General features: G+C 53.0%; 2 protein-coding genes across 4 annotated transcripts in view; both read right to left on the minus strand.

The window, feature by feature from the left end:
• Positions 1 to 1347: 1347 nt before the first annotated feature.
• ULK3 (unc-51 like kinase 3) lies at positions 1348 to 8323 on the minus strand. 2 transcript variants are annotated; one of them, XM_003784519.3, is made up of 16 exons: positions 8102 to 8323; positions 7358 to 7498; positions 7152 to 7272; positions 6241 to 6345; positions 5387 to 5530; positions 5103 to 5185; positions 4633 to 4788; positions 4356 to 4461; positions 4108 to 4148; positions 3767 to 3869; positions 3562 to 3626; positions 3399 to 3477; positions 3287 to 3327; positions 2892 to 2939; positions 2640 to 2706; positions 1348 to 2522 (listed from the first exon to the last, which is right to left on the minus strand). In XM_003784519.3, the coding sequence occupies exons 1-16, from the start codon at positions 8201 to 8203 to the stop codon at positions 2506 to 2508; spliced, it is 1419 nt and encodes a 472-aa protein (XP_003784567.1). In that variant the 5' UTR covers positions 8204 to 8323; the 3' UTR covers positions 1348 to 2505. The 2 variants fall into 2 exon arrangements, with proteins under 2 accessions (XP_003784567.1, XP_023365715.1); XM_023509947.1 differs by having other exon boundaries at positions 2892 to 2942; positions 8102 to 8278.
• Positions 8324 to 10259: 1936 nt separating this feature from the next.
• The window catches only part of SCAMP2 (secretory carrier membrane protein 2), a 25361-nt gene continuing 21789 nt past the window's right edge, over positions 10260 to 13831 (minus strand). For both annotated transcript variants that reach the window (XM_003784520.3, XM_023509948.1), the window contains 2 exons: positions 10837 to 10957; positions 10260 to 10624 (listed from right to left, as the gene is read on the minus strand). In XM_003784520.3, coding sequence (XP_003784568.1) covers positions 10490 to 10624; positions 10837 to 10957 — 256 coding nt within the window. In that variant the 3' untranslated portion in view covers positions 10260 to 10489. The remainder of the gene's footprint in view (positions 10625 to 10836; positions 10958 to 13831) is intronic.

Consider the following 13831-nt stretch of genomic DNA (forward strand, 5'->3'; position numbering starts at 1 on the left):
CCAACACTCTCTCCTGTCATCCTTCAGTTCCATGTCTTCCACCTGTCCCCATCATTCCCACTCTCCCTTTCACCTTCTTCTCCATCCATTCCTCTTTCCTTTCCCTCACTTTCCACATTGAGGCTTTTTGTCTGGCCCATTTCCAGAAATAATCTGAAGTATGTTTCTCTCCCTAGATCTGAAAATAACATTTTATTGAATTCTTACTATGTGCCAGGCTCATGTACCTCATTACAAATTCACGTGGGGGGCTTGGCGCCTGTGGCTCAAGCGGCTAAGGCGCCAGCCACATACACCTAAGGTGGTGGGTTCGAATCCCCAGCCCGGACCCGCCAAACAACAATGATGGATGCAGCCAAGAAATGGCCGGGCGTTGTGGCGGGCGCCTGTGGTCCCAGCTACTTGGGGGCCTGAGGCGGGAGACTCGCTTGAGCCCAGGAGTTGGAGGTTGCTGTGAGCGTGATGCCATGGCACTCTGCCCAGGGGGACGGCTTGGGGCTCCGTCTCAAAAAAAAAAAAAAAACAAAACAAATTCACGTGGGGCATTTATCTTCATCCTCGTGTTACAGAGAAACAGGGTATCAATGGGTCCCTAAGCTTCAAGGCCAAATAGCAGAACCAGGATTTCTGTGACTCCTTCTGCTCCATGCTACTTCCCCCACCCTCAGTGGCCAGGCCTGGGCTTCAGCAAGATTAGTTTCTTCCCAGGGTCTATTCCCCTCCTGGTGTCAGAAAGCCTTTGATGTGCCTATGGAAGATGAGCACTGGTTAAGTCTAAGGACCCGGTCCTTGCTGGCTAGAGATGTGTTCTCCCACCCATAAGTCCCCAGGTATGCTCTCAAGTGCTGATCAGACTGACACCTCGAAGTCAGAGCAGGGAAGACCTGGGCACAGAGCCTGCTGAAAATGATCCCACCTTGAGGGGGGACCTTGGGAGCTGGGTATGAGCATGATACCCCAAATGATGCCCTTTTCTCCAATCTGGCCTACTGCTCTCTATAGGTCAGGGCAACAGAAGTGGAAGGCCAGGGGACCCGGTCTGGGACACAGACTTTAGACTGCACTCTTGCAAAGGGAAAGCCTTTCCCAGCTTTCAGGTCTGTGCGCCTCTCCCCACAGATGGTGGCTGGTCAACCTGACTCTCCCAGATGCCGGGAACTGAGGGCAGGATGCAGATGTGGCTACCACCCTCCAATAGCACCACCCTGTGACCTCCCCCAGCCTCTCCTGCTTTTGGGGTGGTCCCTCTCATCCCAGCCTGTGGACAGCAGCTACCTTTTCTCTTTTTCCCAGAGCAGTAAGAGGTACACAAGTACAGAAAATAATTTAATAGAGAAACAATGAACAGTTTTTACACCTAGCCTCCTTTAGGGAGGATAAACTCTTGCCCCAAGGAGGCATTTAAGGATAGAAGGGTTAAAAGTTATCAACACCTCTCTGACCATTTAAAAGATACCCCTAAATAACTGTAGGTATGTACACTCTAGGTATGTACAGGTTTAATTCACTTTGTCCTCAGAAGCACTCATGTTGCTGAGGTACAGCATTCCTACTGGAGAAGGGGGAGATCCAGGCCCAGAACTGGGCATCATGGACTGGGTCACCTGTAGCCTGATGAATGAGGCAGTCCCCAGGTGTCCCCCATCCAGGCCCAAATTCCAGTGCAAAGCTCACTCTGCACTATTGTGGTGTGTTCCCACAGAGGAATGAAGGTGGGAGGGAAGAGGATTGAGGACCCTTCCCCTATGCTCCCCAGGCCATGGAACAAGGCATGGGCTTCTCAAATTTGCCCCACTCCTATAAAGGATATTATTTGTCATGCTTGAAGGATTAACTTAAAGTACTGAGACTGGTGGACAAACGTGAGCTTCCAGGAAGGGTGGCGAGTTCTTTTTTTTTCTAATCCAAAAACTTTTATACGGCATTCCTTAATAATTTGTTTTCTTAGTTCTTACAAAGTTAATTTCCTGCTATATATTCAGTATACTTATATTCCACTCACAATGATCAGGGGTTGTGAGTTCTATGGGGCTGAGTGCATACTGTGGGCTGGGTGGCCCCTTGGGGGGGGTCTTGGAGTATCCACTTCAGTGCAAGGATGGAGGTAAGCTGGAATAAGGGATCTCAGAACAGTGGGCCCAGGGCATGGTTGCTGGCTAGCAGGGAAAAGGCAGGAGCAGAAGTGCCCTGCAGGGTGCTGCTTATCCTCTTCTTGAGCAAAAAAATGATAGAAGATTTCATGCTCTGCAACCCTCAAATAATAAAGATCTCATGAAGGAAATACTGTTCTCCCCGAATCCTGCCCCTTCCCCTGGGGCCAGGGTTCCTAGCATACAACTGGGCTGTCAGCCCCTCTGGGGACCTGGGATATGAGGGTCTCATAGCTGCCCATTAAAGAAGCCTGTTCCCCAGGGTTGCAGAGGACCACTTAATTTGGGACATTAGCTTGAGTTAGTGCACCCCTCCACTCCAGGCAGCTCGTGTCTGTCCACTCATCCTCTGGAGTCACTGCAGGGTACACGCTATGGAGGGGTAAGACAGGGTCAGTCTCAGGCCTGGCAAGAGAGGCAGTGTCCAGGGCCACCCCCTAGGCTTCACTTTCCCTTGGAGGGAGGGCCGGACCCCAGGGCAGGACTCACAACTACGAACAGACTCCAGCAGCCCCTCTTTATCCAGGGTCTCTGCTTCCCAGCGAGACTCCTTCATCTGTGGGACATTAAGGCGGCACAAGGGGTGAGAGGCAGCCACAGACACAGGAGTCACACCCAACAGCTGATGAGCAACGAAAGTGTGAAGAACAGACATGGGATGGAGATTCGGGGACAGACAGCTACAAGCAGAGAGGAGCAGAACCCACAGCCCTTGCCCCCAACATGGTTCCTGGGACCCACCTTGATCTGCTCCTTCAGGTATTCAGCTCGAGCCATGAGGTTCTGAACCTGCTGAGGGAAGACATGCCCTTGGGGGGGTGTGGGGGCTTCCAACTGAACTCTTCCACAGTCCTGATGCTCTCCAGAACCCCCTACCCCATTAGAGCAATCTCCGAGTCCCTTATCTGCTCTAAAGCCTTCCTGACTACAACAGCCCAGTAGATGCTCTGCTGCTGGGTTACCAGATCCTCCATTGCCCTGATCTGAGCACCTGAGCCCTAATGGTTTGACTTCTAGGCCTGGAACACCCTGAGGGTAGGGAATCCCAGAGGGAACCCAAGGAGGTTCCCCCCAGATACGAGAAGGGTAGAAGTGGAAGAGGAAGCCCCTCCAACCCTCATATCCCCAGTGAGCACCTCAGTATGAAGCAGCTCCCGCCTCCGACCTGAGGGCTCCGCTGAAAATAGAGAGCATGTGGTGAGGGCACGGCAGCGGAGGGCCCCATGGGGCATGGGGGGTGGGGCTCACCTGCCAGCAGCAGCAGTAGCTCCCCTAGGCTATGCTGGTACAGGTCCAGGGCATCCTGCTCCCGGCCAGCTTCCTCTTCCTACAGCCACATGACACCAAGTCATTTAGGGTCACAACCTGAATCCCTCCCTACTCCACCAGGACTCCTCCCACTGGCACCAACCTTGGCCATGGCAGCCGAAGCCACTTCCAGGGCAGCTAGGAGGCGTGGCTTGTCCTGGGCCATCTCTGGGATGAGGGGACAAATGCTCAGGGGGAGGGAAGCAGCTTGGTGTGTCACCACAGAAGGCCTATCTCGACCTGCATCCAGTTGGGCTGCAAGGAGGTTTACTAAGGAGTTGACAGGCCAGCCAGGAAATGGAGCCTACCTTTAAGCAGCTCTCTGGCAGATGTCCCCTGCCTAAGCAGGGCCTGATTAGAGGAGGAAACGATGGTCTTGAGCTCCTCAGCCCGGGACACGTACTGCCCCACCTGTAGAAGGGAAAGGGCCTCAGAAGGGGTTGCCTCATCCTCCTCCCTCACCAGCACTCACTGCCAAGTTCTCCCTCTGAGTCCTCCATGACTGTCCCAAGCTATAAAGATGTCAAGGTCAAATAAGGTTGGCCTACCACCTTCCCAGATCTATGTATGGGACAAAAGAAGCCACTCACCAGAGAGCCCGTGGGCCCTCACCCGCATTCATTTCCTCATGGGGACTCTACCCACTGACCTTTGCCTTAATCGCCTCCTTCCGCTGGGCATCCACTTCATCTGCAGAAGGTAGGGTTTACGTGAGGAGTCTGGGGAGCCCTGCCCCACACAAACCCTCTGGAATTCCCCAAACACCAAGTTCCAGGTCTATGCTCTGCTTTGTCTTCTGTAAAATTCTGGATGGGGAACTTCTGGAATCCATCCACTGCAGCTATAGATGACCCGGCCTGCTGCACCCAGGGTTTCCAGGCACAACCTAGGACTCACAGTGCAGGGCAGGCACGAAGAAGTCCAGAGCCTTGCAGTAGAGAGATAAGGCGGTCGCTGCATCCCCCTCTTGGTCCTTCTTCACAGCCTGCACCACCAGCGCAGTCTGGGGGCCAGGCAGATCAGGAATCAGGTCCACTTTCCTACTCTCCCTCATTTACCAGGACGAGGGAAGATCAGCTGCCTCTGCTAGGTGAAGTCACCCATCACCACCAAAGGGGGCAAATGAGATCCCCAACCTACTTCCAGCCCACCCCGTCTCCATGGCCCTGCTCACTGCTTTTGCCAGGCTCTCCCCACTGGGCATGTGTTCTAGGTCTACCCAGGGGTGGACAAAGAAGTCTTGGAAGGAGATGCGATGGCTGGGGTCCCGCTCCAGGAGCCGCTGTAGCAGGTCCCGGCAGTCTCGGGAGAGCAAAGGCCTCAGGGGGAGCTGCAGAGCGGGGAAGGATGGGTAAAGGTCACACTGGGCTCTAGCCCCACAGCACCCAGCCTAGGGTTCTGTCAGAAACCCCAGAGATACATGTGTAACAAGGGGAGAATCTGTGACATAGGGGAAACAGTCTGTGGGGCAGACCCTTTGCTGCCTGTTGTGGGCTAAGCTGAATCCCTGGGACCTGCAGTCCAGAGAGTACCTGACTACCAGGAAGGCCGTCTTGGTGCCCTGTGCAGGTGAGAGTGTGGTCTGACACCTCAGGCCCTGGCTCCCTCAGCCCCCAGTGGCCACTAAGGCTCTGCCAGACCCACCTCTATAACCCGGTTGCTGCGGATCTTCTCTTCCAGCTCTGAGAATGACCTGGAGGCAAAGGGGGGCTGCCCGAAGAGGGCCTCTGTGGAAGAGAAGTAGAGGGGATGCTGGAGGGTTTGGGGTTGAGCCTGGCCCTGCCCACTCCTGGGGAGGGGGCCTGACACTCCCCAGTGCCAGTAGAGTCAGAATTTCACTAGAACCCTCTAAGAAAGGCCCAGAGAAGCCTTGTCTGAGGCTGCACAGGGCAGGCCTCCAGGTCAGGGGCAGGGAAAAGAGATCTCACCATAAAGGATGACCCCCACAGACCAGAGGTCCACACGGGCGTCGTACTGTCCCTGACACACCATCTCTGGGGCCATGTAGAGGGGGGAGCCACGGAGCACGTGCTTTTCATCCCAGGGCGACATGTGCTGCGCAAAGCCAAAGTCTGCAGGCAAGAAATCAGACAGCAGGGCTCAAATTCCAGCTGCTTCCACTCTTGGCCTGTGACGCCACACCCTGGGCTCCTCTCCACCCCCAGCCACACCATGATCAACCCTGCTTTCTAGCCTGTGTTCATCGGCCTGGAACCCCCTCATATGTCTCCCTCTGGGGCTATAAATCCTACCAGCCTGTGCAGCCCCCTCAGGCACCCTTTCCCCAGGAAGCCCACTGATCAAACTAGCCACATAGACAAGGGCCTCCACCTTCTCACTGTACCCTCTTGCCCAAATCTTATCAGAGGGTACAAACCACCACATACCACCCTGTGCTGCCACAGATAAGAGTCAACAGTCGAGCCCCAATCTTGATGACAGACCAAGTCCTATCCTGATCACAGACTGATCTGTGATCCTGGTCCATACTGAACCCTGGTACCATTCCCAGGCTGAGATCAAAACCTGGACACACAGTCCCAACTCTGGCCACAGACTGAGCCTGAACTCCACCCATTAGCTGCTGGACTTGAGTGTGGGTAGCCTGAGAAAGGTCCTACCTTTTGGTGACAGGGCTCATTCCTGAATTGCCCAGGCTATTACTGTTTGATGACCCAATAGAGGACTCCATAAGAATCAGGGCTGCTGAGTGAGTCCAGGCACAGGGACATCCCTACATACCCACTCTCCAAACCTCATCCCTGCTGTTCTGGACTCAGACCTGCCAATTTCAGGTGGGGCTTCTCCAAGGAGCTCAGCAGAATGTTCTGTGGCTTTAGATCCAGGTGAGAGATATTCCGTTCATGCAGAAACTTCAGGGCACTAGCTGGGGAGCAGTACCCATGTAGAAACAGGTCAGAGGAGCCCAGGTCCCGCCTGCCTCTCATCTCCCCAGGCTTATGTCTGCCTTGTTTCAGCCTGGCTGTTCTTTTTTTTTTTTTTGAGACAGAGCCTCAAGCTGTCTCCCTGGGTAGAGTGCCATAGCATCACAGCTCACAGCAACCTCTAACTCCTGGGTTCAAGTGAGTCTCCTGTCTCAGCCTCCCAAGTAGCTGGGACCACAGGTGCCCGCCACAATGCCCGGCTATTTTTTGGTTGCAGCTGTCGTTGTTTGGCGGGCCCGGGCTGGATTCGAACCCACCACCTTAGGTGTATGTGGCTGGCGCCTTAGCCACTTGAGCCATAGGCTCCAAACTCAGCCTGGCTGTTCTACCGAATGCTTTCCATAAAAGCACCAGGCTTCTACCACTGGAAGGTTTGCCACTCTTACCAGAGTGTCCACTTTCCTCTCCTCTGCCCCTTCAAAAGTCTCCCCTCCTCCAGAAGCTTCCCTGAATACCCTAGCCCTTTAGGATCTTGGCTCTTTTTGTTAGCACTGGATGTGGGCCCTACCCACTTGGCCTTGAATCTTCTTCCACAAACTCCTCATATTACATTCCACACTGTGGAAACCTGAGGCCGCCCCATAGGCAGGGGCTCCTCCCTCATACCTGAATTGGCATCCCTGGCGAAGGACAACCACATGAGAAAGACAGCCCTAAAATTCCAATGAGGCAACTGGGAAGTGTGCCAAGGCTCTAAGCCCACACAAAGCACAGGAAGGAGTGTCAGGCTGGGGTCAGGGGCTTTTACCCAATTGTTGCATGAAGACACGAGCCACCTTCTCAGGCAGAATCCTGCGGGTGTGGATGAAGCGTGACAAGTCACCCCCTGCGCAGAACTCCATGATGAGGTAGATGTTGTCACTGTCCCACTGTGGTTAGAAGTAGAGTAGACAGCCTGAAGGGAGCGTCCCTCCTCCAGCCTCCTTTGGGAGTAGCCCCACCCCAGGTCTGCACCTGGAAGTCTTTCAGCTGCACGATGTGGGGGTGTCGAATGCCCTTCAGGATCTCAATCTCGGTCAGGAGGTTTTCCACTGATGCCTTGTTCAGACTTTTCTTGGCCACACACTTGATGGCTACCACCTCGCGAGTGTCCTTCTGGGGGAAGAGGATTTGGAAGATCTGCCTTGACGGAGCCAGGGCCCATATCTGGCTGGAAGTTGTTCTGGTTCCATAACCCCCTGCCTCCTTGGGCCTATCCTCTTCTCACCAGCATCCAGGCTTCCCAACTTCCCTTTCTCAGCCAACAAGGCATCTGGATTCTGGAATCCTTGCTTCCCAATCCTTTGCTACATAAGCCCTGTTTCCTCACATTCTAGAGTGCCTCGCAGAGGCATGTCACCTCACTGTTCTAGAACTGCCCACTCTGCCTCCTAACTGGGTCCAGCTTTCTAGAGTCCTGTCCCAGACGCTTCCCAACCTGTTTTCAGCCTGTTCTTTAGCCACTGACACCGAGGCCCCACTGAGGTCTCCACCTGACCATTCGGACAAAAGAGGTGTGTGTAGGTGTGTTTGCTTTTAAGATGCAAGAGAGAAGCTCAGTTTCTCCACCGAGGGTCAGATCCGGACGAGGTGGGCCGCCTGGCCCTAACTGTTCTCACGCGGTCCCTGACCCGTCCTAGTCTCCCTAGTCGGCATCCCCTTGGGTTTGCTCGGGGTTGGCGGGCACAGGGGCCGGTGCCCGGCGCCGCCCACACCCACCTTGGCGTAGGCCTTGTACACCGTGGCGTACGTGCCGCTGCCCAGGCGCTCGGTGAGGATGAAGCCGTCCAGGCGCGGGGGACCCCAACCCAGCCCCGCCATCCCGGCCGCCCCGTCCCCGTCCTGGCGCTTCCTGGTTGCCGGCGCGCGTTCCGGCCGCGAGCGGGGCGGGCAGAGCGCAGGCTGCGGCGCGGCCTCCCTGCTGCCTCCACGCTGCCCCCAGCGCCGCCCGCCGGAAGTGCAGCGCCGGGCGCGGAGGGCGGGGCCGGCCGCTGAGAAGGGGCGCGACTCCGCCTCCCCCGGGGCTCTTTCCCCGCACCTCCCGGACCACTCCGCCCTGGAAATCACTGGACTCATCAATCCCTGCAAGCCCCACTTAGGGGGACTGAGGCCCCTGCGAGCCGAACGGAAGTGATTGAGGGCGGCAAACGCAGTCAGCTGAGGAATCTTAGCCAGGTGCAGATGTGCCTAGAGATCTAGCCACGTGAGGGCGAGAGGAGGACCCGGTGAAGGTGTGTGGAGTGCAAGGGAGAATCAAGGGGGGTCTCTTGGGGTCCCTCCCCAAGACCAGTGGCTCTGGCTGGGCGCGGTGGTTCACGCCTGGCATCCTAGCACTCTGGGAGGCCGAGGAGGGTGGATTGCCTGAGCTCAGGAGTTGGAGACCAGTCTGAGCAAGAGCCAGACACAGACACACACCGCCTCTAAAAATAGCTGGATGTTGCAGCAGGCGGCTGTAGTCCCAGCTACCTAGGAGGCTGAGACAAAAGAATCACTTAAATCCAAAAGTTTGAGGTTGCTGTGAACTAAGATGCCACCGCACTCTACCGAAGGTGACAGAGACTGTTTAAAAGAACCAACCAACCAACCAACCAAACAAAAACCCCCCAAACAGAAACAAAACAGTGGCTCTAAAAGTAGAGGTACTGGGATAAGAAAGTGCCTTTGGAAAGTCACTTTCCCCAAGATTCCCAATCTGTCTTTCACTCTTCTGAGTTAAGGGCTTCATAGACAACCTGTCACAGACCAGCCAGTGAGCATATTAATGTCCCCCTCTCACCCATCCTAGGAAAACTTCAGTCCCAACCCTACCTGACCACTAAGTCCTCCCAAGTCCACCAGACATTAGGACCAATGTTGTCTGAAAATGTCTTTTTTATTTAAGCACAAAAAATTGAGACATAACATATACATTTGTACATGGAGAAAAAAATACCAGAGAGTTTACAAAATCCTAGTTGCTGCTGTTATCAATCAGCGGCTCTAAGCCCGCCTGAGCTGGGGGGAAAGCCTGAGGGCTGCCTCAGGGTGGGGCCCAGATCTCAAAGGCAGGCAGCCAGCCAGCTTTGTGAGAAGTTCCCTCAGTCCACACATCCACTCCTGCAGCCTCTCAAGGACAAGGTTCAGGTTTTGACAGTGGACTCCTAGGTGCATGTCATAGGGACACACCCCAGTGTGGGTGAAAGGTGACCTAGACTTAGGGCATGGGGAACACTCAGAAAGATGGTTATCAGTCGTGCCTAAAGGATGTAGCTCTGGACTGATTTCCATTGCCCTAAGTCATACAGGCCAGATATTGCTGGGGAAGGGGAGAACCGTGGCTAAGGCACAGGGCAGTGGACTCTCAGGAGCAGAAGTCAAACCATAGCAGGACAGTCAGACCCCACCCTCCTGGATGACTGCCAAAGGCTGAGCAGGATAACTTGGGGGTCAGTGTCCTCCTGTTCTAGCTCCAAATCCTGACCAACTGCATTGCACATTGAGAAAGTCTGAAGAAAGTAGAGCTCAGAGAGGGCCCCAGAGGGTGCCTAAATGGCTGTGAATCTGTTAATGAGAAACATGAAGCAGGGGAGAGCCTGGGGCTCTGATCTGGGGAACAGAGCTATCTACCCACCCAGACTGCAACCTGCTGGAAGTAGAGTCTGTGGGAGGCTTGTCCAGCCTGGGCAGGAAGGGCAGGGCTGTGGAAGCCACAGACTGTCTGTGGAGGTCGATTCAGGCCTAGCCTGCTGGGGGAGGAGTGGAGTCATAAGACCCTGGCAGAAAACTCCAGCTGGGGTGAGCCCAGTTCAGCCAGTGATCCCAGGTGTGTGGAGATGTCTGTGTGTGTATAAGGGGAGAGAACTGCCTCCTGAGAGACAAAAGAATCCTACCAAACCACCACTAGAGAAGGAAAGACAGCTTTGATATTTTTTTGTGTGTGTAAAAAAATGTCCCTGTCACTCCCTCCTCTTCCAAGGAGAGCTTGTTGCTGAGGAAGGAGGAAGAGCCACTGTGATACCTTTGCCAGGTCCACGCTGGGCAAAACCACCATATAAGGCACCTATGTATAGTGCAGTCAGAAGGTAGGTGAAAGAAAAGGCTAGGGCAGAGGGAAGAGAGTGACGAGGACTAATTCCCCTGGAAGGCTCCTCGGGCCGCAGATGAGGCAGCGCTGCGGAAGGTTCTGTTGCTGAAGATGCCCTGGGAAAACTCCTCCTGGGCCTGCTGGAAGCTGGCCCCGGTCCGGCGGTATAGGGAGTGCACCTGGGGAAGGAGGCAGAGGTCCAGGTTATGCTCCCAGAGGGGTCACTAAAAGCCCAGTGCTCCCTGACCCCAGCCTCTAGGGTCTTGAAGAAAGGTGCTACATCTTTAGGGGCCCAGACCCTGCTGCAGTGGTGAAGAAAATGTCATGGTAAAGGCAAGAGGCAGGTGCCTGCTTCCTCGGGTCTGCTGTTGGCCTGGTGTCTGCTACTCACCCGCTTTAGGAGGAAGAGGGAGAGCACGGCACAGAGGGTGAAGAAGCCAGCTACCACCATCATGATGATTGACACGGCCAAGGACTCTTGCTTCAGGGTCGACAGGGCTGCAATCCAACCACTATAGACAGAAGAAGCCAGAGGGGGTAAAGTGGGACTGAGCCCCAGGAGTCCCTGTGAGGTACTTCTCCAAGTGGCTGCTGCGTCCTGACCACCATCTTGGCATTTCTCCAGCAGAGGGGGCCACAGCCCTAGGCCTGTGAGGGGCTAGACCTCCATGAAGGTTGCTTGTCCTCCCCTGGGGCCTCAGAGATGGATTCACCTGGAGGATCTTCTGGTTATATCAGGTATAGAGGGAAGATGTAGCTGCTACCAATTCAGAGTCAGGAGGAGCACTGGGCTAGGCCCTTTCCTGTTGCTTTGGGGTTGGGGGTCAGCAAAGAAAGCCTGGCTGCTCACTCCTGAGGACCTGCTCTCCTGGTAGACCACTGACCAACGTGTTGTATTCATGCTGTCACCTTAGCTGTCATGTTGCCTTCCTGACTCCTGACCCTTATAAAAGGAATATCCTCACATTTCTTGATTTCAACTTATGGCAAAGCTACAGTAATCAAAGCAGTGGCATAGGATCAATAGATCAGTGGAGTAGAATAGAAGAGTCCAGAAATAAACTCATATATCTACGGTCAAAAATAAAGGTGCCAAAACTATTCAAAAGAAAGAATTGTCTCTTCAACAAATGGTAGTAGAACAAATGGATATTCTTATATAGAACATCCCTACTTAAAAAATTAACTTAAAATGGATCAAAGACTGGAGAGAAGATATACAAATAATCAACAGGTACATAAAAGATGCTCAAGGGTGGTGCCTGTGGCTCAAGGAAGTAGGGTGCTGGCCCCATATACTGGAGGTGGTAGGTTCAAGCCCCACCCTGGCCAAAAACTGCAACAACAAAAAGCATAAAAGATGTTCAATGTCATTAGATATGCAAATGAAAACTACAATGAAATACTACATTTCTAGTTGGCTATAATTTAAAAAAAATTATATATAAAATTTTTATAATAAAAAAAGGAAAATAACAAATGTTAGTACTATGATTTGAATGTGTCCTCCAAAAAGCATGTGAGAATGCTGTGTTTGAATGCATCCCCCTAAAATAATGTACTGGGACTGAGCACGGTGGCTCACACTTGTAATCCCAGCACTCTGGGAAGCTGAGGCAGGTGGATTACCTGAGCTCACCAGTATGTGAACAGCCTGAGCAAAAGCAAGACCCCATCTCTAAAAATAGCTGGGTGTTTTCCGGCACCTATAGTGCCAGCTATGCAGGAGGCTGAGGCAAGAGATCGCTTGAGCCCAAGAGTTTGTGGTGGCTGTGAGTTATGACACCAAAGCACACTACTGAAAGTGACAAAGCAAGACTCTGTCTCAAACAAAACTAAACAATGTATTGGCTTAATCCTAATCCAACAGTGTTGGGCAAGTGGGGATTCATTGGAGGTGTTTAGGTCACGAGGGCTCCACCCTCAGGAGGGGATTAATGTTGATTATAAGAGGAATGGGGCTTCCAGTTTAATCTCTTGTTCTCTCTTGCCATGTGATGTTTTCCACTATAGTATGGTGCAGCAAGAAAGCCCTCAATAGATGCAGCCTCTCAATCCTGGACTGCCCAGGCTCCAGAACCGTGAGCCAAATAAACTTCTATTTTTTTGAGACAGAGCCTCAAGCTGTGCCCCTGAGTAGAGTGCTGTTGCATCACAGTTCATAGCAACCTCTAACTCCTGGGCTCAAGTGACTCTCCTGCCTCAGCCTCCCAAGTAGCTGGGACCACAGGCACCCACCACAACACCCAGCTATTTTTTGGTTGCAGCCGTCATTGTTGTTTGGCGGGCCCGGGCTGGATTCAAACCCACCACCTTAGGCATATGTGGCTGGTACCTTAGCCACTTGAGCCACAGGCGCTGAGCCCAAATAAACTTCTATTGTTGATAAATTACCCAGTCTGAGTGTTCTGTTACAGCAACACAAAATGGACTAAGGCATTTGGTGAGGATGAGGAGAAACTAGAACTCTTGTATGTTACTGCTGGGAATGTAAATTGGTTCAGACACTGGGAAATAGTTTCGTGGTTCCTCAGCAAGTTATAGAGGCCAGGTGTGGTGGCTCACACCTGTTATCCTAGCACTCTGAGAGGATTACTTGAAGTCAGGAGACCAAGAGCAGACTAAGCAAGAGTGAGACCCTGTTCTACAAAAAATAGAAAAAAATAGCTGGGCACAGTGGCACATGCCTGTAGTCCCAGCTAAGGCTGAGGGATGAAGGAGGGCTTGAGCCTAGGAGTCTGAGGTTGTAGTGAGCTAGGATAATACCACTGCATTCTAGCCTAGGGCAAAAAAAAAGAAAAGTTCAACACAAAATTACCTTTATCCTATGACCCAGCAATTCTATTCCTAGATAAATATCAAAACAAGTTGAAAACAGATACTCAAACAAAAATCATGCCTATAACTTTAGGACATTGGGAGGCTGAGGCAAGAGGACTGCTTGAGACCAGGAATTTGTAACTGGCTTGGGCAATGTAGTAAGACCCCATCTCTACAAAAAATAAAAACAATGGCTCAGCACCTATAAGCTCAGCGGCTAGGGCACCAGCCACATACACTGGAGCTGGTGGGTTCAAACCCAGCCCAGGACTACCAAAAACAATGATAACTACAACCAAAAAATAGCTAGGATTTGTGGCAGGTGCCTGTAGTCCCAGCTACTTGGTAGGCTGAGGCAGAAGAATCGCCTAAGCCCAGGAGTTAGAGGTTGCTGTGAGCAGTGTGACGCCACGGCACTCTACCGAGGGCAATAAAGTGAGACTGTGTCTCTGTCAAAAAAAGATATATTCAGGCTGGGTGCAGTGGCACACGCCTATAATCTCAACACTTTAGGAGGCTGAGGAAGGAGGACTGCAGGGAGATAGGAGTTCAAGACAAGTTTTCAC

The sequence above is a fragment of the Otolemur garnettii genome, unplaced genomic scaffold, assembly GCF_000181295.1.
Source record: "Otolemur garnettii isolate 467f Iridium unplaced genomic scaffold, OtoGar3 scaffold00011, whole genome shotgun sequence".
Lineage (NCBI taxonomy): Eukaryota > Metazoa > Chordata > Mammalia > Primates > Galagidae > Otolemur > Otolemur garnettii.

What these genes read in the sequence shown, in the direction of transcription:
- ULK3 (XM_023509947.1), bottom strand. Translation starts at nt 8,203, where the DNA reads ATGGCGGGGCTGGGTTGGGGTCCCCCGCGCCTGGACGGCTTCATCCTC. An exon ending in AGGAGGCGATTAAGGCAAAG is followed by an intron (nt 3,870 to 4,107) that starts GTCAGTGGGTAG and finishes TCCCTTCTACAG; the next exon opens with GTGGGGCAGTACGTGTCCCG. An exon ending in CTTCGGCTGCCATGGCCAAG is followed by an intron (nt 3,478 to 3,561) that starts GTTGGTGCCAGT and finishes ATGTGGCTGTAG; the next exon opens with GAAGAGGAAGCTGGCCGGGA.